Source organism: Cydia fagiglandana, chromosome 3 (genome assembly GCF_963556715.1).
Source record: "Cydia fagiglandana chromosome 3, ilCydFagi1.1, whole genome shotgun sequence".
Classification (NCBI taxonomy): Eukaryota; Metazoa; Arthropoda; class Insecta; order Lepidoptera; family Tortricidae; genus Cydia; species Cydia fagiglandana.
Genome location: NC_085934.1, coordinates 6451572 through 6476547, shown reverse-complemented (window position 1 = coordinate 6476547; position 24976 = coordinate 6451572). Strand labels below are relative to the sequence as shown.

Genomic DNA, 24976 nt, shown 5'->3' with positions numbered 1-24976 from the left:
TTTGTATTCATTACTGAGGGATTAATTAAAATCCACATGATAGGCGCAGTCTGCTCTGATTCCATATTGCTCTCGCGAATAAAATAACCATTAACTCCGATTGACTGCGATATCATTTCGATTTCATGCGCCCATAACTAACCGCCATCATTACGTACCACACACACTGTGCGACTGCTTATTCACGAAATCGGTTGTAGACAATACTTTTATAAGAGCTGGTTTATAACTTAAAGCGCAGGTGATGCGTTATCCTGCATGTGTTCGAAACCTGTACCACAGTACACTTTGTACTGTGCCTGTAAGGATATGATGGTCGTTCTTGTCTACGTGACGGTGTCCGTCACTTTCTAGAATAGAATAGAATAGAATCATTTATTGCATATCACAAACCATATATAAAGGTGGTACATATTATTGGGTTAGTTTAAGTGACGCCCAGTAAGGACACAGCAACATATTTATACCTAGAATAGAGTTAACTTAAAACTACTGGCTTAACAATTTTCGTTACATATTATTATGAGATCATCTTAATCATATTTTTCATTAAAGTAATCTTTTACACTATAAAAGCACTTATTGATAAGGAAGATTTTTAACTTGTTATTGAATAATTTGTGATTTTCTAAGTTTTTCAGAGAATTCGGAAGGTGATTATAAATTTTGATACACATAAAATGAGGGCTAGATGTGACAAGGTTTAATGAGGAAAAAGGCAATTCTAGTTTGTGTAAATTGCGGTTGTTTCTTCTATTGTCTATTAGTGGTGTATAAAGATTGATGTGTTTTCTGACAAATTTGTTTGTTTCAAAGATGTACATCGAGGCAAGGGTGAGGATCTGGTGCTTAATAAAATGAGGTCTACAGGAATCTAGTTGGTCAATATTTACCAGTATTCTAATGCATTTTTTTTGCAATATGAAAATTGTCTCAACATCACAACTATTTCCCCACAAAACGAGACCATAAGATAACCTAGAATAGGCATATGCGTAGTATAGAACACGGTGTTAAACAGTGACAGTTATTTTATCACGTGGATAAAAATGGATAAAGCTATCCATAATACGCTGGCTGACTTTTACCAATGAGTTTCTCTGAGTTTGATCTACATTTTCAGTGAAGTGAAAAATCGTAAGGAAGACATGTTATGTAAGCAGTTAACTACCTACATAGTAAACTTCGCCAAGTAAGCGTCCATTATTAGACTGCGGTGACTGCTAAACATCAGACGGACCGCACGCTTGTTTGTCACCGTCGTGGTATACAAAAAAAATATAGTACTTTGCGATACCTAATTTAAAAAATTAACCATGAAAAACAAAATGGGCCTACCCATACTTATATACTTATCGTTTTTTTCCAATACACTTGCTTCGACACGTTTTTTGAGTTGTCTAATGAATATGCGACAGTAGAGTAGGCACTGCCAACAATTCAAAATCACAACTATTTTTCTCACACGTGCCAGGGTCATTGACCCATGCTAAGCATTCTCATTGAGGCAAAGCAATGAGCAGGCAATTACTTTAATCACCTCTTTTGCTGCTTAGACGCCGTATTCTGACAGCCGCCGGGAAAGTTTGATGGCTTGGTTGTTACTATGGCCATTTGGATATTATATATTCAATTTGGTACGTTTAAAGTTTCAAAAAACATAGTTGGAATGTTTCCTAAAGTGTCATTTTATAGAACTTGCTAATTCTGTAAACAAACCGCCATATTGAAATCCTCTGAATGATTAATTTACTAATGACTTCTGTTTACATAGTTAGCAAGTTCCATAGAAAGACACTTTACAGACGATAATTGATAAAGAAGAAGAATTCAATTTAAAATCTTATTATAAATTTTGAAACCACTGTTTTCAGACACATAGCTTCTCATCAGCAAGTCACAAAATATCTGCCTAAGTACTACTACTACTACTTCACTGGCTTAGTGACCCAAAAAGGATCTTGGCCTCTGACACAAGAGAGCGCCACTCTGCCCTATTCAACATGCCAATCGCTTACGATACGAGCGATCGAAACGCAACTGTCACTGTAGCACTAATATGGAAGAGTGACAGAGAGACACAAAGCGTTTCGTTGTCGAAGCGATAGCGATTGTCACCTTGCCTATATAGGCTAGCAGGTCTGCCAAAGTAAGTAAATAAAAACCTCCTCGCTGTGTCCTCGCACTCCAGAATACTGCTCTCGCCCACTGCTACCATTCTCTCTATTCTGGTACGAAGAGTTAAAATACCCAAAAAGATAGAAGGAACTTAAACCCTTTTGACTAGAGTTACAGCATTGTTCCTGTTAAAAGAACACTATTTGTTCAAAAGCGCTGAGAGCTTCGTACATAAATTATTAGCATTGAGCACTTGCCACTAAATGTTCTCTCTTTGTGCCGCAATTTAACTTAACATATAAATTTGTATTCCTTTCTAAAGAAAGTCTTCTCTGAAACTAATATACTGAATATTTCACTAGTAATTTTAAACTAAGCCCAGGCCTGATGGGCACTGGAGCCCTTGGTCACTTTATCTTTCGTATACTACAATGTTTATCAATACTTTCAAAAATATTCTTAAAACACAATTCTCTTCTTAACTTCTGACAATATTAAGTATTTTTTCTGGGATTTTCTATAAACATTACGATCGTCTAATGTAGAGACACAAGAAACACTTTTTCTCCACGGAATCTACTAAAATACCTAAACGAACCCTTTTCACTTCTCAAAAATGAGCATGGACAGTTGCCATTACTGACTAAAATATCGTTCAGTTCTCATCAATGTCACCCTAAAATTGAGGTCGCTACAAATCCTTGAAATTTTTATAAGAGTAACGCAGCATGTATATGTAGGTGCAGCTTGAATGTTTCCGGATCGAATTAAACTTCTATCTCATTCTTTCTAAATAAGTAAAAAAGAGACAAACATTATAATACTGGCGATAAACTAAGCATGGTGCCCGCGGGGTTGTATTTTCAGTTTCACGTCACGTAATATCGAGCGAGATACACCCCGCCTTATCTTGAATGGCGCACGATAATTTCCGTATAAAGAGCTTGGGCGTCTTTGAATGGCGTTGTACTGCATAATTATGTTTTGTTTACGAACTCGATATTGAAGCTCCCCCTGTATCGGAAAATTGTAGCAATGATTTAGGCGAATTAGATATTAATAAATATTAGAATAAGGTAAACGTGCCAGTGCTCGACGCGGTCCCAGTACCTACATTTCATCTTGAAACTTAAGTCATTGTCAATAAAGGTGACAGCAAGGTATCAGCTATTTGCCATTAGCCTGTCGAGCACTAGTACGTTTACCTTATAAAATGTTTTCTGATACTGAAATTCTTGTAATGTTGAACTGAGGATTTCGATATGGTCGTGTTACCTACGTATGGTGTCTTATTCCCCTAGTAAAATACGTCGATTTTCAATTTACAAACCGTTTAGATGCAGAATTTTATTACGCACGATTAAGTACGGTAAATGCCAAATAAAGATAATTTAGAATTTCACTTAACCATGGTGATTTAGTGAAGCACTTGCTAAGAGTAGTCTACACTTTCGTCGGCAAACATTACTTGCATTTTGTGAGGCCTAGAGAGCTTTTGGAGCTAAAGTGTATGAGTATTTCAGACATTTTCCTAATAGTGTTGGGGCAATGCTTGTTTTTAAATTAAATTCTCTAATAAGTTGTATTAAAGGACTCGTTTACCATAATTGAATTTATAGAGCAACTTACTAAGATCCCAAATGAATATAAATTAAAACCAATAACATTAATATGGCCCACATTAATCAAACTAAGGTAGAATAGCACAAAAGATTAAGCCGTGGTTGTGATATAATCGTCCCAAACCCACGGCTTCGGGACTTTCAGATAATTCAAGTTTTTCATGATCAAATTGTAACTGAAAATGCGGAGAGAATACTCAGAAACAGAAAGTTTACTCGCCACTCCGAAATTATGATTAATGGTGATGAAATATTTAAATTAAGAATAAATTTATTGATCCATCATCATGATCGCTTTAACTACATCGTTATATGGTATTTTACCCTGACGTCATTCAAGATATCTATAGTTTGCTGGGCTTCAATAGACTTAAGCACTCCAGATTAAATTAAAACCTCATTATCTCAAAACAAAGAAACAATAACAGATTAATGCACTTATGTAATTTACTTATATTTATTTTGTAAGTAACCTAGTGTCAGTTTTTATGCAAAGGTGCTAAAGCTAAGTATTCAGTGGCGGATTTCCCATAAGGCACAGTAGGCCCGGGCCTAGGGCGGCGAGATATTAGGGGCGGCAAATTCTGACAAATAATTCGCTGATGATAACAAGAAATACCTAACTCAAAATTAGGCCAGGCAACGAATTCTCAAAAAAAGGCATAGAGGGAAATGCTTGGAACACAATTATTGACTTCGTAACTTTGTTGGAACTAGTTAGGAGGTGAACATATCAAAAGTCCCCGGCAGTAGCCCTAAGGCCGGGGGAAGAGGGGAATTTGAAGGTCCCGTTTTTCGATGTTTCACTTATATCTCGGAAACTATCCGTTCTAAATCTAACGGCATGATCATTATACAAAATCAAAGCTGATTAAGTTTGCTCCAAGTTTTACTATATCTTGGTGATTTCGCAGTTTAGTTCGCGCCAAGATAGCTGATAAGCATCAGCTGATCGAGTTTAACTGTCATTTATCCACAGGGCTCTCCACACTTGTGCATGTGCGCGAATCGCGGCGCGAAGAGTGTTCACGCCTTCGCGCCTTGTTCCCCGTTTTTACTTAGTCGGGTTTTCGGCCCGCGTCAACGGAGCAAGCCAGAATAGTGTGTAATGTTGAGTCTTGCTAGTTCGCGCGAACGCACGAAGGCGTGAACAATCTGCGAAATCGCCTGTTAAACTGTTATAATCTTTCGGGTTCATTTCCTCGTGAGCACCGTGAATATTATTGTAGGAAATGTAATGCAAAATTACAGACGATCAAGAGCGGATATCTCAAAAACTAAACAAGCTACGTACCGGTCGAAAACCTCGACTATACCAAACTTGTAGCAAATTTAATCAGCTTTCATTTTGTATACTTAATTATCATGTCACAATGACGCATAGTTTCTGAGATATTATAAGCGAAAAACCGAAAAGTGGGACCTTCAAACCCCCTACCCCCGCCCGCTCAAGGGCCTACGAGTCTAAACAAAGTTACTAAGTTAAAAATGTGTCCCTAGCATTTCCCTCTATACCTTTCTGTTGCCTGACCTAAATGTAGTCAATATGATGGGTGCCGATGCTGAGAAAGGGGGGCGGCTACAGGGACTGGGGCCTAGGGCGGCAAAGACCGCAAATCCGCCACTAAGTATTGCTCACTGTGCCTACGCTAAATGATTAGATAAGTAGGTATACCTTTAAAAAACAATAATTTTATTTAATAAAGTCAATAATCGAGGATTGTAAACTGCACCTTCTGCATTACCTTACATTAAGTCGCAGGGCGGAGCAACAGCAAATTACATTTCATTTGGGACCTCCCGAATTACGCTCTTTGTTTAATTTTGTGCTCATTCCCTGGCGCCGCGGCGCGCCCCGCGGTTTGCACGGATCTGTTAGAAATCATTGTTTATACCTACTTTGTAATTAAACTGAATTTGGTGTAATTATAATTACACCTCCGGAAACTGTGTCATAACAGTACTGCTTACATAATATTATAATGCTATTATTACATGGAGACAAAATCCTGCAACCAGCTACATATTTTCTGTTAGGTATTCTGCGTAGTGTAAGATAGTGTAATGGGTAAGCTTTAAATGGAAAGAAAATTTAACAACTTTATATATGGTTTTTGGTTAGATATAGTTTATTAAGTATATCATATATTTACTGCTGACAAAACATATTGTCACAACTAGTTTAATGTTCCACTAATGAATAAAGCCAGAACACTTTATTATCTTTCTTAATGACTTCCGCTAAGTACGAGTATCGTAGGCGTCATAAGTAGATACCCCTACGGTATTCGGATAAAGTAAGGACCCTACGAACCCTTTCACGGCTTCATATTCAGAATATTATAAGAAAATATTGAATGCATATGTACCAAATAGAAAATATTTTCACACATTGAATCCCTCCGGAAAATTGTAAGCAGAAGGAAAACTTCGCTCAAAGGTTTTTCAATATCATACATTAGTGGGTCATGTCATGCTTACATCGGAATAATATGAGGCTTATTCGGTGCGAGGTGAGATGAAGCACCAGCGGTTTACGAAGGAGTAACAATATATGAGCTTTATAGCTACTTACTGCGTTTTTGAACGGCTTGCCGAGCGGCGGCTTACCCCTTTGAGGTGAGCTTGCAATTTGTACAGCGGTTTTCAGATCCACAACATGTTTTTAAAGACTTTACGTGCTTATGAACATCTTACCGAGTCATAATAAGAAATTGTTTGTTCACTTTTTTCTTTATTCTATATGTACCACCCGTATTGCGAAATTGGTACATTTTGGTCAGCTTTGTTTTAACACGCATCTCAGTGTTTGATTACAAAGTTAAATTTCTTGTGTTGTGAATGTTATGAATGTATCTATATATATAAATGCAAGTGTCCTGACTGACTGACTGACTGATTCATCAACGCAGAGCCGAAACTACAAAAGCCAGAAAGTTGAAATTTGCACACCAGATTGAATTTATAAAGTGTACAAGAGATATGAAGCAATTTTGAGAAATTCAACCCCTAAGGGGGTTAAAAAGGGGATGAAAGTTTGTATGGGGTTAAAGTCTTTTTTTAAGCTAGGAATTTGAAACTTCGTAAAAATATATATTTTTAAAATACAAGAATACTCATTTCAGCGTTTTTGAAAATTCATCCCCTAAGGTGGTGAAAAAGGGGTTGAAAGTTTGTATGGATATCAAAAAAATTTTCGATTGGTGGAGTTGAATCTTTGTATTTAGAGATATTATTAGAAGACTGGAAAAGTAATTTCAGCGTTTTGTAAAATTCATCCCCTAACGGTTAAAAAGGGGGTGAAAATTTTAATCCATTACAAATACTTTGAAACTTCTTAGAAAAGCATAATAGCCGATTACAAAAAAAAAATGATTGCAACGTTTTTGGAAATTCAACCCCTAAGGGGGTTAAAAAGGGGATGAAAGTTCGTCTTCGGGAGCAAATTTTATTTTAAGCTAGGAACTTGAAACTTTGTAAAAAAGTATCAAATTCAAATATAAGAAAACTAATTTCAGCGTTTTAGAAAATTCATCCCCCAAGGTGGTGAAAAAGGGGTTAAAAGTTTGTATGGATATCAAACATTTTTTCGAGCGCGAGACTTGAATCTTTGTCTTTAGGGATATTATTAAAAGGCAATAAAAGTAATTTCAGCGTTTTGTAAAATTCATCCCTTAACAGGGTTAAAAAGGGGATGAAAGTTTGTATGGGGTTAAAGTTTTCTTTTGAGCTAGGAATTTGAAACTTCGTAAAAAGATATATTATTAAAATACAAGAAAACTAATTTCAGCGTTTTTGAAAATTCATCCCCTAAGGTGGTGAAAAAGGGGTTGAAAGTTTGTATGGATATCAAAAAAAAAATTCGAGTGGTGGAGTTGAATCTTTGTATTTAGAGATATTATTAGAAGACAGGAAAAGTAATTTCAGCGTTTTGTAAAATTCATCCCCTAACAGGGTTAAAAAGGGGTTGAAAATTTTAATCCATTACAAATGCTTTGAAACTTCTTAGAAAGGCATAATAACCGATTAAAAAAAAAAGTCATTGCAACGTTTTTGGAAATTCAACCCCTAAGGGGGTTAAAAAGGGGATGAAAGTTCGTCTTTGGGTGCAAATTTTATTTTAAGCTAGGAACTTGAAACTTTGTAAAAAGGTATTAAATTAAAATACAAGAAAACTAATTCAAGCATTTTTGTAAATCATCCCCCAAGGTGGTGAGAAAAGGGTTGAAAGTTTGTATGGAGATCAGATATTTGGAGTGCGGAACTTGAATCTTTGTATAAGGGCATATTCTCATAATAGTTACCTATTATGAGAATACAAGAAAAGTAATTTCAGCAACCAACATCAAAATTCACTTGACTTAAAACTTCATACAACACTGCTAAAAAAGAAAAGTACTTAATTTCAACATTGCTTGGATATGAAAATTATAGGTACTAAAGATGTAAAATGTTGAAGATAAAGATTCCACGCGGACGAAGTCGCGGGCAACAGCTAGTATTTAGACAAATAGAACCCACTCCGGATGAAAAATGGGGCAGGTAGATGTTGATGAAGATGTCAAAGTTATGAATTTGCTTAGGTAGGTACACATTTTGTTGCCAATTAATTTGCAAGTCAACGAACCTAAAAGTTCGGAAGCCGTTTGCTAGACAAAAATGTCTTGTGCAATTTATCCGTTCATTATTTCATATTTAAAAGACAAAGGTTTTATTTTTCTACCGCATCTACATTTTTTTTCATTGTCAAACTTAGCTATTCTTACCTAGGTAAACTACAGATGTTACGTATCTGAGTCTCATCGAGGCAGGATGCTCGTCGGGTCGATGTCCTGATTATTCAGGTTCACTGGCTTCAAGCATCATTCCTGGAGGATACGGTATCAATCACACGGTATATTTGAAGGAAAAAATTTAATTCGCGACTTACGCAATGACCCAGAGGTTATTTGAGGTTCCCTAACTCTATTATGCGTAACACGAGTATCTATGCGATCCATTAACTTAAACAGCTACCAAATTATACTTACTTACAACCTAACATATATGTATATAGTTAATAGCTTTATTTGACGTTCATAAGCGCATTGTAATATGCCTACTTGAATAAACTATTTTTTATCTTTTATCTATCTTTATCTTTACTACTTTCTAACCCTTTACAATACTTGTTATTAAGATATATAGAACACATTTTCTCTTGAGTTTTCTTACGAGTTGTCACATTCTCTCCCATCTTCACGGTAGGTACATCGCAGCTCTGGTTTTAGGTTAATGAAGCGGCGAAAGACGACCGGCGGGCGGGCTGCCCGCCCAAAAAGACCAACTGACGTTCACTATACATCTTACCTCGACTGGCATGTGACCACAACCAAAGAGAATTTAAACTAGAGGAATATTGTCAAAGTAAATTATGTAATCAGTACATTTACTGCAACCTTTCGACAAAAATTATTAAAATCTTTACAACGCCATTTGACTTTGATCCTTATTTTTTCAGTGATAGGTGTTAAATGTCAAAAAGTATCGCCATCTACTCGAGGATATGCCAAAGGTACCTATGGTGCCATCTTTTCGAGCGATGGCAATAGAAGAAGGTATCCTTCTTCTATTTCAGATTATCTTTGCTACTAATACCTACTAACAGAACCTCGAACAGAAACCTCGCGACACATACATACCTACATTTTGACCCTTCTAACTTCTTAACCTTTGGGTCGATCCCTCTCATATTCGATCTAGAGAACAGCAGTAACTTCACGTAACCCGCGAAGGATACCTTCTTATACTGGCTACCTCAATGATTCTATTGGTGATCCTTGTGAATAACCCAACTGAGCTAAGTAGTATTGCAAAACAAGCAAAGAAATAGAACTTGGAAACAATATGGTAGACCATTAATGTTTCTGGCTGAACAGATTTTTTTGTGGAAAGGGAAATATTGGCGTGGATGGCACAAAAAAATAGATACCTAAGTACTTAGAGAAAGTTGCGATTGAAATGGTGTTTTTTATATTTTCGATGTATCCTGGTTGATATTTTATAGGTAATCATAGGTAATTTTGACAATGCTTAAAAGAAAAAAACGTATTTTGGAAAATACGGTAATTTGAAGGATGATATGAATGAAAAAAAAAATGTTTTTACTTAGACAGGACTGCTTGTTTCATAAGACCAGAAAAAAAGACCTATTAACAATATTTTTTTTCTCATAGCTATAAATTATTTGAATAGATAACATTGACTTCCGCAATTCCTTTAATACTTATAAAATGAAACCCTCAATATAAAAACAAACTCAAAGAAAAACAAAATCTAATTATACGGTGGAAATGTTTGTCAAAAGACGATCGGCTCAAAGTAACTCCAAATCTGAAAGGCTCAAAACAAAATTTCATGGAATGGTTTAAACGATCACCCTTCCTTTAATCCTGAGATATCAATTACTTACTCTCTAATAATCTTATTTGTATATCTAGAAACTTGCAAAGTAAATCTTATGTGAATCTAAATAGAATACGTTTTCCAGTGATAAGTTTGAGTTTGATAAGAGAGTGTGTAAGCGAAGGGTCGATATTCAAAGCTGTGAATGTAATTCCGATGTTTACTGGAGACTGGCGAGTCGTAGTCTCGTAGACTTAGGAGAGCCATCAACATACAGATAGGTACTGACAAATGCGCTTTTCAATTATCGCATAGTTGTACGGATTTCGGAGTTAAGTTCTCATGTACCACCACGGGGGCGGTTTTCTTACTCTGCAAGGCCAGTTCTGTCACAAGTGCGTTGCATATCCTTTATTTTAAAAGAGGTCTGAGACTGACAGTAATAGACTTGTTAGAAGACATTAATGTAGGCTCCTTGCAGCAGTCATAGTGCCAATGAAGTGCACCCTCGGAAGCTTCTGAAATCCTTACCAACAGGGCTAAAACATGCATAACACTTAGTTGCAGTGTTATTATAACCTAATTTTACAGGGTTGAGATTTCGTTCCTCTCTTCCAATCTTGGATATAGTTTTAGGATTGTCGGGGTCTCTCACCTCTGTGCTTACTAGACAAGACACATGAGTTACATAGTTACTTGATGCTTACAGAAAGACGCGATGTATTGACAGTTTCGATGATTAGACCTCAAAGATGACGTCGACTACCTAGACTATACCTGACTCCAAAGCTGGGGGCCTAGCCAAAACGCATTTCGAAAAAAGATATCGCTAATGAATCGATAAAAAATGTATGGGAATGACAGGTACTACCGTAGATGAGTGTGTCTACGTTCGAGACCACCCAAACTCGCGCTACCATTGTTGACTACCCGGCCCGTGCCTGAGGTATTAACCGAACGTCTATTATGCAAAGATGAAGGGTGCAAACGAGGCGATAGGGTTGACAGCTTAGGCAGCAGAAATCGAAGATTTAGGCTGCTACTGACAGTATTTTACGTAAACCATGAATTGTATTTTTGAAATATACATCTGTGAAGCATCGAAATGAAATTAAGTATATTGCGGCAGACCCGTTTGTTTGTGTATTAAATATGTGTACAAAAGGCGAGAGTTTAAAGCGTTAAAATAATATCTACATATGTTTACAAGAAGGCAAATCAATCTAGACAGGTTTAGTATACCTAACTACTTATGTTCCATAATATCCCTCTCCAGATTTTGCATTTTTACCAAAATTCGGTACACACTGTTAAAGAATATAAAAAAATCCACTTTATACCCTTTTACAAAAGCAACTAAGTCGAAAGAAGAAAGTCCATTGTTTTAAATACCTAAGTTAGTGTGTCGACCCTACGAGGAAGTGTGAGGTAAAGCCATGAGTTAAATGAAGTCCCTCCTTGTTGATGTTAGTCGATGCTTCACGATGAGGCTGCCGTTCGACAACCGGCAACTTGTGACGAAGCAGGAGGTAACCCTAGCAAATGTAGTACTTCAAATACCTATCGTTTACATTAGATATTGATTAGACATAACTACTAACCTAACCATAAATATAGCTATACGTTGCTCATAATAAGACTATCAGCAACTAATTTATTGACAATTGACATTACCCCCAGTTGCTGTTTCAATTTTCAATCTTATTCCATAGTAAAACATATTAGGTACAGGTGACAGACTGTCAATCAGAGTTAGGAGGTCGGAGAGCGGAGGATGTCAAAAACTGGACATTTTTCCTTGCGCTACCTATTTTTGTTCCAGGAATCTGGTAACCACAACAAACCAAGCCAAAATTCCACCCCGTATTTAATTAGTCACGCGAAAATTTCCAACATTCGCTAAACTCGCAACCAAATTTTTATGCAAATCACGCGTTTCAATCGCGCGGTAATGCCGACGAAATGAATTGATTAAAAATGATTGATTCGCTACCTGACGCGCGGTGATTGATCGCGATTTCGTTCAGGACTCATTAGTCGCGTTAATGACTTTCAAACTGAGATGTTTACCCAATGGCTGTGTTATTTTAATGAGTTCTGAGGTTTTGAGCAAATTTTCAATAAACTTTAAAACACGGTACAATTTAATTATGGTTTGAAATTAGAACGGGAGCGGTATTCCGATTAGAAAATCTGTTATGGTTTTGATGTTGATATGGTTGTTATGGATACGTGAGCTCACGCAAAATCCAATGCCGGTCATATCTAAAAAAAAAACAATTTTACTAGCACTTATTGGTGCGCACGAGATGCACACGTCGTGTATTGGTGATGCGCATGAGTCGTGTTGAGGTCGCATCATAACTTAAATTTATAACGTATTTTTTGTACAATTCACCCAATTTTAAACACCTTACGAGCTTAGTACTGTTGCTATTATTTAATTTTCATACCCTATAAACACAAAAGAAACCCAAAGTGCATGTGACAAATGCGCCCATATCGCTGCTATTACTCGCGTACGGCATGAAACTGAACGTTAATTGCGTCATTTCTCCCGCAGAGGGCGCCATTAATCTGCTCCCGCATTTTCCCGATTTCCCTCCGAAATTACGGATTTCGCCTTATTGTTTTTATCAACTGCGGCTCGTTAAACTTTATGATTTACGAGTATTGTTGCGACTATATAAATACCTATTCCCTATTCGTCATAATTTGCTGTGATGATGGATTTTTGTGTTTTTTAACGTCCGTGTTGTTTTTATTTCTGATTCCGGTTGGAGTAAATGATTGTTTGTGGATAATCTATGCCTGCTATTAATATTTACATTGTTCTTCTTTCTTTTTAGAGTAGGTACGTAGAGTAGGTAGAGTAGGTAAACGTAATCTGAAGAGAGATTTGGGTTTAAACATATCTCATATATTTAATTTTTTTGTACCGGATACAAAGTTGAACTACCTACGAGTACTTACAGCTTTAGATAAGGTTGGTATTCCACTTGTCCAATGACTTGGTCCAATGTGCATTGCGTCTCACTCTCTCACTAAGTAAAATGTGAGATGCGAATACACATTGGACAGGTGGAATACCACCCTAAATAAATATTGATAAAACCTACGACTGCATCGTTTTAATGATTTATATTTTAGGCTGAATCATGAATGTAACTGATTTTAGATTACCTACCTACTTAACTAAGCCATCGTCCTAAACGTCCCAAATTTTATAAAAACCTATACATAAGACTTAGGTAAGGTGTAGGTAGGTACACTACACTCATTAAAACCAACATTAATTCACAGCTCTACGAAATGGGAATAGGAAATCGGAGTCCCAGTGTCCCAAGGGCACAGGGGGAGATACGCATCTTTCAAATCTTAGAGCACCGACAGTCAGACACTATAGAGCAGCGGTCGGCAACCAGCCAACGCCGGCCCGCCAACGGCGCCAACCTCTCGCTTGCGACCCGTGAGCCTCCTTGGCTATTTTGTATGTAATACCAAAAAGAATAGATAGGTAATACTGACGAACGACAATGTCTGCTAAAGTCAAAAATATTACTAAAGTGCGGCCCGCGTCATCTTCGTTAACTACTATGTGGCCCTTTGGCTGCTAAAAGTTTGCCGACCGCTGCTATAGAGTACCTACTATACCTACCTAAATGTCTGAGTATAGTGGAAATGTGTGAGTGAGTCTTTATAGATAATTTTTGAAACTTTTGAACCTGGCTTTTATTTTAAAAGTCTCAAAAGTTAGGTAATTTTTATTATTTTGAATGTAAAAATCTAAAATATAGGTAAAAACATATCCATAAATAATACACAATATACATATTACAAAAAATCTAAGCCCAGGTTGCCGATAATTAGAGCTGCAAATAGAGAAAGAGAAACCGATGGCGATGTCCTATACTCGCTATACCGGGTGTGGCCTGTAATACGAGCAAAAAATTAAACTGTATGCTGTACTCCTCATACAGACGAACATTTGTTCAGCAACTTTTAAAAATAACTTGTGGTTTGATTTAATACACTTTAAAGTTTATTCTAAGACGCAATGTATTGCGAATTTTGTTATGTTATAGGCCACACCCGGTATGTCCAAGATTACATAGGTACGTTACTATCTTGCAGAATAAGAGCGGTGTTACCCAACACGGGCATATTTTTGCTTAAAGGGTAGCTCCGTCCCTTGCATCATATTTTATGTGTACCTACCTATTTTTTAGAAATAAAGAATTTTGTATTTGTAGAAAAAAGTGTTGTTCGAGTCTCACCAACAATCACAACAATTTCTTAAACACTAAATACACTTGCGTGTTAATGCTAATGTTATTTGTATAATTGACGATATATTTTAATCAGACCAGCAATTAGGTACATATAGATAATCAAGTAAAATTCAGTATCTCTACCTAACAACTAGAGCCATTTATCGTTAGCTAATAATAATAATACATATGTATTTATATATGTAATTTTCATTCTACTCCTTAAAAGTTTAGTATGGAAGCGACGTCCTATTATAGTTCGTTTTTTTAGCATTAGAAATAAGGTAAACAATCTTGATGTGTCTTTTAATTGAAAAACACATTTTAAAAATAAGTTACGGCAAATATGTAACAAATATTAATCTACTACGATCATTTATATTCTTCGGGGTCCCTTTGTTTCCCATAAAGTTTTAAGTCATAATGTATTGTTTGTCATATTATCGTTAGTCATAAAACTGAAACCATTAATTTTTCAGGATTTTCGTAAGGATATTCTATAGATAGGATAGGTTAGGTTAGGTTTGTTTTGTGGCAATCCTGAAAAGTTACGCGTTTCTGAGAAAAACCAATTATGACTAACGAAAATTCGGACAAACAATACATTATGACTTAAAACTATTTGGGAAACAATAGAGACCCATATTCTTCTGCTTTCATAAGTAATTGGTAATAGTTACTGATTTTTAAAAAGCGTTTTTCAATTAAAAGTCAATGTCAAGATCTCTTACCTTCTTTCAAGTTCTTTCTAATGCTAAATAAACTAAGTATAGTCGGTGTGCAGTGAAAATAACCACGAGAAATAGAAATTTACGGTGCAGCGGTAGCTTGTAGAATTTTTAATAAGAGAATTAAATTTTTCTGAATATTACTTTGTAGAATGCGCTTCGTTTCCCAACTCGAGTGGTGTAATTATAACAGTTCCTTTTGCACTGAGGCTGCGGCTATTACAAAACTCTCATCGCTCAGACAAACCAGAGTAAGTGTGATTTCTGATTACATAAAGTCATTAAGTATCTGGAGTTCAACTTATACTAGAGAAGAACTTGACATTTTTATGAATTAGGAGTCGAGACAAATTCGGGCTGTCACCTGGTGCGCGTAGGAATTTTTAATTTGCACCCCTGGCACGAAAAAATCATCTACCTGCTTACTTTTCTCTTTAATTAAAAGAAAATGGCGTTGAATATATTTACGAACAGACATACTAAATGTCTACTTTTACTTAGGTAAGAAAAGCAATGCACTTACTGTGGACACTTAATTAAGTTGTTTTTACCACTTTTCTTAATTAATACTGTTTTGTTAAAGAAGATACTGAAGATAGTGCAATAATAAAATATAAACAAGACGATGAGAAAGATTACGATGTACCACACCTTGTTAATATGCCATGCTCGCAGATAAATTTATTGACACAAAAAAACACTGTTGATAATTGTATTTAATACCTATAAATACACCAGCAAAAAACAAATGTTAGCACTTTAACCTCTTTAAGTTGTTACTTACGGAGGATTTCTGAACTAAAATATTTTTTTTTTGTGATAAAAATGTGCAAAACATGACTAATATCAGGGATATATTATGTAATAAATAAACTTAACTACTTACTTAATTATTGTTTCACGATGTTGCTCCAGAAGATAGCTTCTGGAGCAGTAGTAACGTTCAGTCAAGTCTATACTGTAGTCAATAATAAAGTAGACATATCAAGTAGTCAATATAAAAATGAAGCGCAAAAACTTCTCCACTCAATTTTACTTATATTTTCCTACCCAGGGCTATATCCGCGAAAATCGAAGTTCGCAACTTGCGGGCATTTTTCTCTGTCACACTTATTACTCCTTCATTGGAGTAAAAGAGAAAGATCCCCGCAATTCGGTTTTCGCGGTAGCCGCTCAGCTACCCTAAGTCCTTACCGTCAATCAAGCCTGCAATCTCATTACATTACCCTAATCCGCAATATCCAATCAAACAAGGCACTCGCTTATCGCGACTGCCCTATCTCGGGACAAAGCTCGATCAGTAATTACTACCACAGTCACTACCCCTGATGTGATGTTGAACGCAACTAGAACTTCATTACCCTCCGTTTTAGTGCCCGGAGTGATCGAGATTGCATTGAAAGAAGCGTTCTTTATTTGTATCTTGGGGTTATAATACCTAATAGGTATACCTACGGATATTTTTATTTTAGGAAAAGTATATTTCCGTTACAATTATTAGGTACATTTATTGCCGCAGTTACCCCATTGCATAAAGAATAAAGACGTATAAAGAACAGAGTACAAAATTGACTTGATCATTTAGAACACGTAGAACAAGGAAAATCAGACGTTTATCCGCAGACGTAGGTAGCGAATTTCTGAATTGTCGTTGTAAGTAGTTATGTATGGTATGATATTGGTATGATATCAAACCTACCTATATTAAAAACGAACAGAATCCTTAAATGTCACCATCTTGTGTTTTATACGGGATATAAGTAAATATGTTTGACAAAATATATGTCTAATAAAATAGTTTTGTTACTTAGACGCTGCCAGTAACTAACAGAAAATACAGAGCCTAAACCTTCGAGCAACACGGAAGGGAGGCGGCATTCGCACTATTTCCCCTCTGCCGAGGTACAAGATTAGGGCGTCAATTTAATTTAGCGCGGGTAATAAAACTAGTTGCACTTAGATTTTTCACTAGACTGAGACCAGACGCGCGCGTGAACACTGCTGCACAAAAATGCCTGTTTGCTCGGTTTTTTGTTATAAAAAGAGGTCGGGGACATCAAATTTACAAAAAGAAAGTGTTACATTTCACATGTAATTTTTTTTTTTACATATCATACGTTAAATTACATTTAAATACAATTATTATATTTTAGTCTCAAGTAATTGTTGGATTTATCGTTTTTGCTCGCTCAGTACAAATTGCGGATCGGTCGAGCGACAAATCCGACTTCTCACCTCTCAGAATACAATGACATACTTTTGGATTTTGTATGTAAGTGTGTGAGAAATGCGACTGTGTGCACCTTTCCCCCCGCGAAAAATGGCAGAAAGATTTGTACGGCGAGATATCGCTTGGGCCCCTCCCTTCCGACATGTCGGAAGCCGGTGTTGCTCGAAGACCTAAACCGATGGACCTAGGAGCTTGAAATTTTAAGTATACACATTTTTTTATTTTAATTGAAGTCTTGCGTACTCACTTTTAATCCCTTTACTGTGTATTTATTGAGCTCTATTTTCGACTCGTTAAGAACTGATAGTGAATTCATATTGACATAGCCCGGCGTGTGAGACCTTTGTTCCGGCGGCAATCATTTCTCCTCGCCGGCAAACGTAACTGCGATTTCATTACTGCACCCTGTCAAACGTAACTACGATTTCATTACCGTTCTGCGTACGGTGTGTGTGTGAATCAATTGTCGAGGCCGTGGAATGTGCCGAGTCAGGTTATGAAGTTGGTGACAATGAGAGCTTCTTGAAGGGGATGTTAAAGCGTTTGGAACCTGCAAGAATTTAAACTAAATACGAAAGAAATAAAATGTTAACAAACAAGATAATTTTAGATACTTAACAACACCGTTTTAGGTTTCGTTTAACCACTGTTAATAGTTATTTGTACAACAAGAGATCAAAGTTTGATATTTCTTCGAGTGCTTATTTTGAGTCCCGTGCAAGCGAAAGATTCTATAATAGATTCACGAGCGTAGCGAGTGAATCTAATTTAGAATCTTGACTCTTGAGCGTAGTAAGGGATTCAAAAGCTCAAGAGATGTAAATAACTTTGATCTCGTGTAGTACACAAAATTTTTCACCCTAAGCAGTGAGAACATACCTAGAGGGACAGAGATAATAGAACCCAAGTATATCGAACTTGTATTAGACCCCGCATGTTGAAATGACATTTGACTATAGAGGTCACTTGAATGTCATTTTGTCTCACTCAGTGAGCAAAATCGCATTTTGCTCACTGTATTTAAGAAGCAAATAAGTACCCTTGTTCGAGCTGCTGAGGTGAAAATAATTAAGTACCTACGTTCTGTAACACGTTTTATATGTCATATTAAAAATTTAGTTGTAGGTAGATCAAAAAATTTGATAAATAATAATTTGAACAAATAAGTTCAATAGTAAACAAAAATATATAACAATGAGTGCGCCAGGCCCATAACCTGGACAAACTGTTTTGACGAGAATCAGAAAAACATCAGTTTATTGTAGGTATACCTGGTCTACTAAAACACAGCTACATTTAAACAGAAACATACAAATCCAACCCCGAGAAGACCATTCTCGCAAATACTACCGCTTTTCTGTAATTAAATTTGTTACAAACATTGTTAGAATTAACGATAATACGCTGAAGCACTTCCGTGCCATATCCTCCCCCTCAGATGTACGGAACACAAATAAACCTTTAATAGCCGCACAAACCGCTAATTTACCCTCTTTAATTAATCGAAAGCAAACACTGGGCCGCGCTTTTTACACGCCATTACAGCCCTTAGCCGACCCTTTTGCTAACCGATAAAAAATGCTCTGACAGGTCCCCGAAGCTACCGTTAAAATTTAGATAAGCATGTAATGTCATTAATACCCTTCAAAAGCTGTAACGCAATAAAAACAGCCATTATAAACACGCGAAATCGAACGTATCAGACAATAATGAAATATAGAACAATAAAAAAATGCAAAAAGTTTCGCAGTCGGTAGGATTCGAACCTACGCTCCCAGAGGGAATCTGATTTCTAGTCAGACGCCTTAACCGCTCGGCCACGACTGCTACAAGAAAACGTGCGAAATTAAGCATTTTGTTACGCGGTGTTGTTTTAAATAAATACGGTGAATATTTTAAGGCATTCGTGGATTAATTTATTGATAAAAAATCAGATTTTGGTTAAAAGCAAGCTTATGTTGAAATCGTAAATGTAATACCATTACATGACAGATCCTACTTGGCGATTCTCGTTTACAAGTTACAGATAGTCTATTGAAAATTTCATACAATTTTATACGTTTTCGTCGAAACGACACGCATACTTTCTATCTGAGACTGGTTAAGTTAATAGATGCGCACTCCTCTTTACAGCTCCTCTATAGGGAATGCAATACCGGGATACCAGGATCCCGAAATACCGGGATCCCGCATGCAATTTGCGGGATTAATCCCGCTCGTAAATTAAGCGGGATCCCGCGGGATTTGCGGGATCGAAGAGCGACGTGGTTCTTACGTGTTACTACAAGGAACACAGGCTCGGGCACGTGCCTACTGGCGAAAATTCTTCACGGAGCCTAAATGCATCTATGGAGGAAAGGGGTAATGACACGGAAGAGCATTTTGCCCGAATTTGTCTATTTATTTCATCACACTTGCTCGTAAAAGGTGTTATTTTACGTAGGCGACGCGGTCCGTAAATCTTAAATTTGTACCCAGGGAATTTTGTTATGTAGGTACGTCCGAAATTAGGCAGATTTTTTATCGTTTTCCCTCTTTTTTCCTCACAGGTGTGATGAAAAACATTGTGTGTACCACGAGTGGTACAGGACTTATGAAATCGCGTTAATTAAGCCTTTACACACGTTCTTAAATTCTTGATTACTGTCATTATACCGTATTATTTTAATACAAAATGTACTATTTCTAATTTTAGTTTACATTTTGTTTTCAACCTTCAAATTTAGTACTAATTCGTAAAATTGTATACTAACTTGCGGGATCCCGCAAATACCGGGATCCCGCGGGACTTAAAATGGCAATCCCGCGGAATACCGGGATTGAGTTCCTCATGCGGGATTGCATTCCCTACTCCTCTACATCTACACGATGGGCCAACGCCGGCCACGCCATGCGGTTGAATGAGATAACAATATAATTTGCTCCCTCTAACGCATAAATGCGTCCCTTGGAGTGGCGTTGGCCCATCGTGTAGAGGAGCCATGACAAATTTACTTGCGCAGTAAATCGCTTTGCTGGCCTATGAAATTTTGAAACATTAAACATACAATTAACAGTACCAACTAAACGCGAGTTATTTTGCCGACTAAACTGAAGAAAATGGGTAAATAATCTGCCGGCCTAGCCAAGGTTACAATCGCTATCGCTTCGACAACGAAAAGCATTATGTCTCTCTATCACTCTTCCATATAAGTGCGACGGTGACAGTTGCGTTTCGATCGCTACGGAGCGTAAGCGATCGGCATCTTGGCTACGCGGCCAGTACCTAATCTTAATATGTTCATATACGTAAACATATTTTTATCTACATGTTTACTTCGTCGGATAACGTGACCGACTATTTCAACCGCTCCACACGTGGCGCCGTGGCTTAGTTGGTTAAAGCGCCTGTCTAGTAAACAGGAGATCACGAGTTCGAATCTCGTCGGGGCCTATGTGGATAAACTTTTTTGCGTTTTATTTTTATGTACATTTATTTTTCAAGCAATATTTATTTAGAATAAATTTTCGATTAGTATAGCAATTATTAGTTCCTTATTTATGTTTAAATTCATTATTATTAACTGTAGGATTGTAGTAGGTATTGTAAATGTAAATATTATAATAATATATTATATCCGATCGGATGGTTTATAAAGAATTTACTTTATTTTTATAAAAAAAATATCGGTTGAATATTCAGTTCGGCAGGATTTGAACCCGGTTTCGATCCATCTCTAAGATATTGCATATTGTTGATGTAATTGTTCTTTACCTACATACCTATGTATCTGTCTCTAATGTAGTACATACTATTAGTTTAACCCTTTGATCGCCACGCCTATCGTGCGCGGCGCGTCATACATACATACGTATTATGTTGACATTGGGCTATAGCCATGCTCCTCAGTTGACTTTGGCGATCAAAGCTTATAAGGGTAAGGGTTATAGGTACTTGAAGTTGAAGGTAGCCTCTTTATGAACGTTTTAACGTTTTTAGTTAAATTTATCCCTTATTTCTTAGCCACTCCAGTTTTCGGTAAGTTCGCTAATGTTGTGGTTATTGTGTCTACTTCTCGAGTATTAGATTTAATGTGGGAAATCAAACAAACAAAGTTCATAGTAATCACTCGTATATTCACATTTTTGTCATTTTATATTATTTACACATGTACATGTACAAACAAAGGTACGATAATACTCGCCCATACAGGGCACTTCGTCTTAATTACACAAATAAACTTGCTGTTCTGATAATCGACTTTTGTAAATAAATAAATGCATGCTGATGCACAATTTGACGGATTTTTAATCAAAGTAATTAACGAATTTAGAAATAATCATCAGTTTTTCAGATGCCTCATTTTTTGACATTTGATTAAGTATACATATTAATCTCGTACGGTCCAATATACTTACGTAAGTACCATTTGTAAAACGACCTGACGAAGCCTGCGTTGCGGATATAAAAGTATGGTCTCAGAATAAATATATTTTGTAAAATGTACCACATTATCGGTTGTTGATAAGTTTGATTATCTAATTGAATCTTTATGGCAGTAGCGCTTTATCGACCAGACAATAAGTATCATTTTGCTTGCAGCTTCTTAAGACAAATAAAAAAATGTATTGTCCTAAATATTTTTCGCTGTTTAAAATGTAGATTTGTTGGCCTTATAAATTATTTGTTCCAAAAAAGTACATAAGACCTTACGAGTTTATTATGTCACTTATACTCTATCTTTAGGTATTTAAATAAAAGTGAGCAAAATCTACGCACAAATAGCTCCTTAAGCCACTTAAGCCACATTACACGATCAAATAATGTAGGTTAAAATCAGGTCGTTCGGTGACTGTTCCAGGCGGTTTTGTAATTGGTCGAATAACCAATAAATGTTATAACTACCCGAATCTCTGTACAAATTGTTAGTTTACTTTTATTTAAATACCTAAATATATAGACTATAGACAAGACAATGTAATTGGCACTTGTTTAAATATAACACCAATTTTTTAACATACGTTCAATAATAATGTATATTTACTTGCTATTACAATGTGGGGAACAGATGGATTACGTAATAACAGAATACATGTATCTTAATTCAAAGGGTTAAGGGACATTTTTGAATTGATTGAAACGAATGGCAAATTAAAGGTGTAACACTGGTTTCAAAATGAAGTCGAATTAAATACAGAGAGATACAAAAGAACTTGTGGCAACAGGAGTAGATAGTGAATAGAATCAGGCGTTACTTTGCGGAAATCCATATTAATTAAAACCAAAATATTACTTTGCTAATCCACGTAAAAGATAACGTGCTAGTCAATCAGAACACGGGTTTTCCGTTGCCGGGCGTCAGACCGTCAACAACTCCTGAGGATGCCTCGTAGAGAGGCGAAACACGTGTCGAGTATTATTCTTTTGATGGTGGTTTGTTATATTTATTTGCGTATTTATTTTTGCGGTGGGAGGGTGGGAACATTAATTGCATGTAAAAAATACACAAGTAAGTATAACGGGTTAGCACTGATTGACTAGCACGTTATCTTTTACGCGGATTAGCAAAGTAATATTTTGGTTTTAACAGGAGTAGAATTCCGAATTTAATAATCTGACCTTATTTTGATAGTATTAATACGCTAAATACGAACTACAAGTGATATCATATCAAAATCAGATTTTTAAGACGTTCCACGGTCTGTTCCATTATCTGTTTGGTAAGTGCAATAAAGTAGCAAAACAATTTAATTGAATTCACTTTCAAAGTTAACAGGTAAATTTTTGAGACACCTAAAACTTCCTAACTTTATTGAGGCAATAAATTTTGATACAATTTTTACCGTGGTATTATTTTGGCACAAAACGCTTGCAAGATAATGAACAATTAAGATATTTTATGATTCAGTTTACTACTGTAGTAATAATTTATTGTCTACCATCTACAAAATTCTTTGAACAGTTATTAAACGGTTACAATGTCCTCGTTTTTAAACGAAGAGATCCGTACTAATATGTTCGGCGATTGGCCTAATTATTTGATACTTAAAATACAGTATAGACTTCCTTGTTTAAAAATGTTAATTTTATTACACGATACAAAGAAAATAAGGACAACAATTCGTTTACATTTTATCTTCACGACCTGTTACTCAACTTTGAGTACTTACGATATTATAAAAGAGTATAAACAGTTTACATTAAAATTTTAAGAGGCTATCATGAAGTGAATAACAAGACGTAAAGATCAGTAGATATCATCAGAGAACGATGAATTATACAGACTGCTAATGCCTACACAGCTTCGTTTCTTATCACTGCAGATCGTGACAATTTCACCTAATGTGCAATATGACGAGTTCAACTTTAATTAAAACGATTTTAGTAAGTTAACTGGTTAGGTTATTGATTGTCCCTTTATTATTTATATATAACATAACATGATATGGTTTAGTAGTTTGTATAATTTACGTGTCTCTGGTAGATATAAGTTGGCAATACTTTAGGCAAAGTCGATAAAATTTTATAATATACCAGTCTTAATTTAGTTTATATTTTCTCTATTAAACATCTAAAATTTTTCATAAAATCTGAGGCACATTTAATATACGTATCATACATACAATCACAATGTAACTAAACTTTAGTACTAATCGATATTTACAAACCAAGTTTAATCTAATATGGCAGTAATGAGGTTCCAAACAATAATTAATTGTAAAAGTAAATTAGATGACAATTATCTTGAATTTGTACTTCGTGATGTTGGCACTGATGAAATTATTATTCGAATGTCACATTCAACTAAGTAACTAGATATAAACAATTGAATGCTCAAACAATAATTTATCGTTTGAAAAAGACAGAAGACGAATTCATTATAACCGTCATCCGACACTAAAATGTACAATAACTAAACAAAATCAGTCTCTGTATATTATTTTAATCTCCACTTTTTAACACGAAAGGGTAATGTGCACTTGGTATAAGGCCCCTAACGTTTGGAATACTTTATTATTTTATTTACTGTCTTATTTTGTTCATCGCAATAATTATTTTGTTTCACTCTGTCTATTTTATTATTCATTGCGTTTCACTGTGTTTAGTATTTTATTTATTTCACTTTACTTTGTCTTTTATACACTGCAGTTTTCCCACTGTGTTTATTACTTGTTAACTGTACCAGTTTGGTTTCACTGAGTTCCTTCTTTTGTTTCACTGTGTTCATTTTTTTGTTTCACTGTGTTCGTTCTTGTTAACTGTTCACTGAAATAGTTTTCACAGCGTATTAGACGAATCTGGTGAGTTGCGTGTGAAAGTCCCTTAGGAAGATCTGTAGCTGCGGCAGCGTGGGCCGGTCGTCGGGCGACATCGCCCAGCAGTACGCCATTACAGCGAACCTGAGGAAAACACGTTGTGTTATAAAGTTTGCTTGGCGTAAGAAAACTTGTGGGAAAGTTGTCTAAAACAAAACAAAAGTTTTGTCTCGTTTAGGAGGATATGATGCAAATTATTTTAATTTTTAATTAGGCACAGCTGAATTTATAGATGAATGGTCTTTATGTAAAGAAAAATAAAGGTTGTGTCTAATGTTGAAGATACATATTAGAGTTAAAGACCTTTTTCTCTTATAATTTATATTG

General features: G+C 35.9%; 1 protein-coding gene and 2 non-coding genes across 4 annotated transcripts in view; 1 reads left to right on the top strand and 2 right to left on the bottom strand.

Annotated features, from left to right (window-relative positions):
- Positions 1-19098: 19098 nt before the first annotated feature.
- Positions 19099-19180, bottom strand: Trnas-aga (transfer RNA serine (anticodon AGA)). Its single transcript has one exon. It is a non-coding gene; the product is annotated as a tRNA-Ser (tRNA).
- A 1532-nt stretch (positions 19181-20712) lies between these two features.
- On the top strand, positions 20713-20786 carry Trnat-agu (transfer RNA threonine (anticodon AGU)). The gene has a single exon. It is a non-coding gene; the product is annotated as a tRNA-Thr (tRNA).
- Positions 20787-21448: 662 nt separating this feature from the next.
- The window catches only part of LOC134679919 (tyrosine-protein kinase Dnt), a 49484-nt gene continuing 45956 nt past the window's right edge, over positions 21449-24976 (bottom strand). For both annotated transcript variants that reach the window (XM_063538863.1, XM_063538865.1), the window contains one exon: positions 21449-24733. In XM_063538863.1, the coding sequence (XP_063394933.1) occupies positions 24622-24733 (112 nt within the window). In that variant the 3' untranslated portion in view covers positions 21449-24621. The remainder of the gene's footprint in view (positions 24734-24976) is intronic.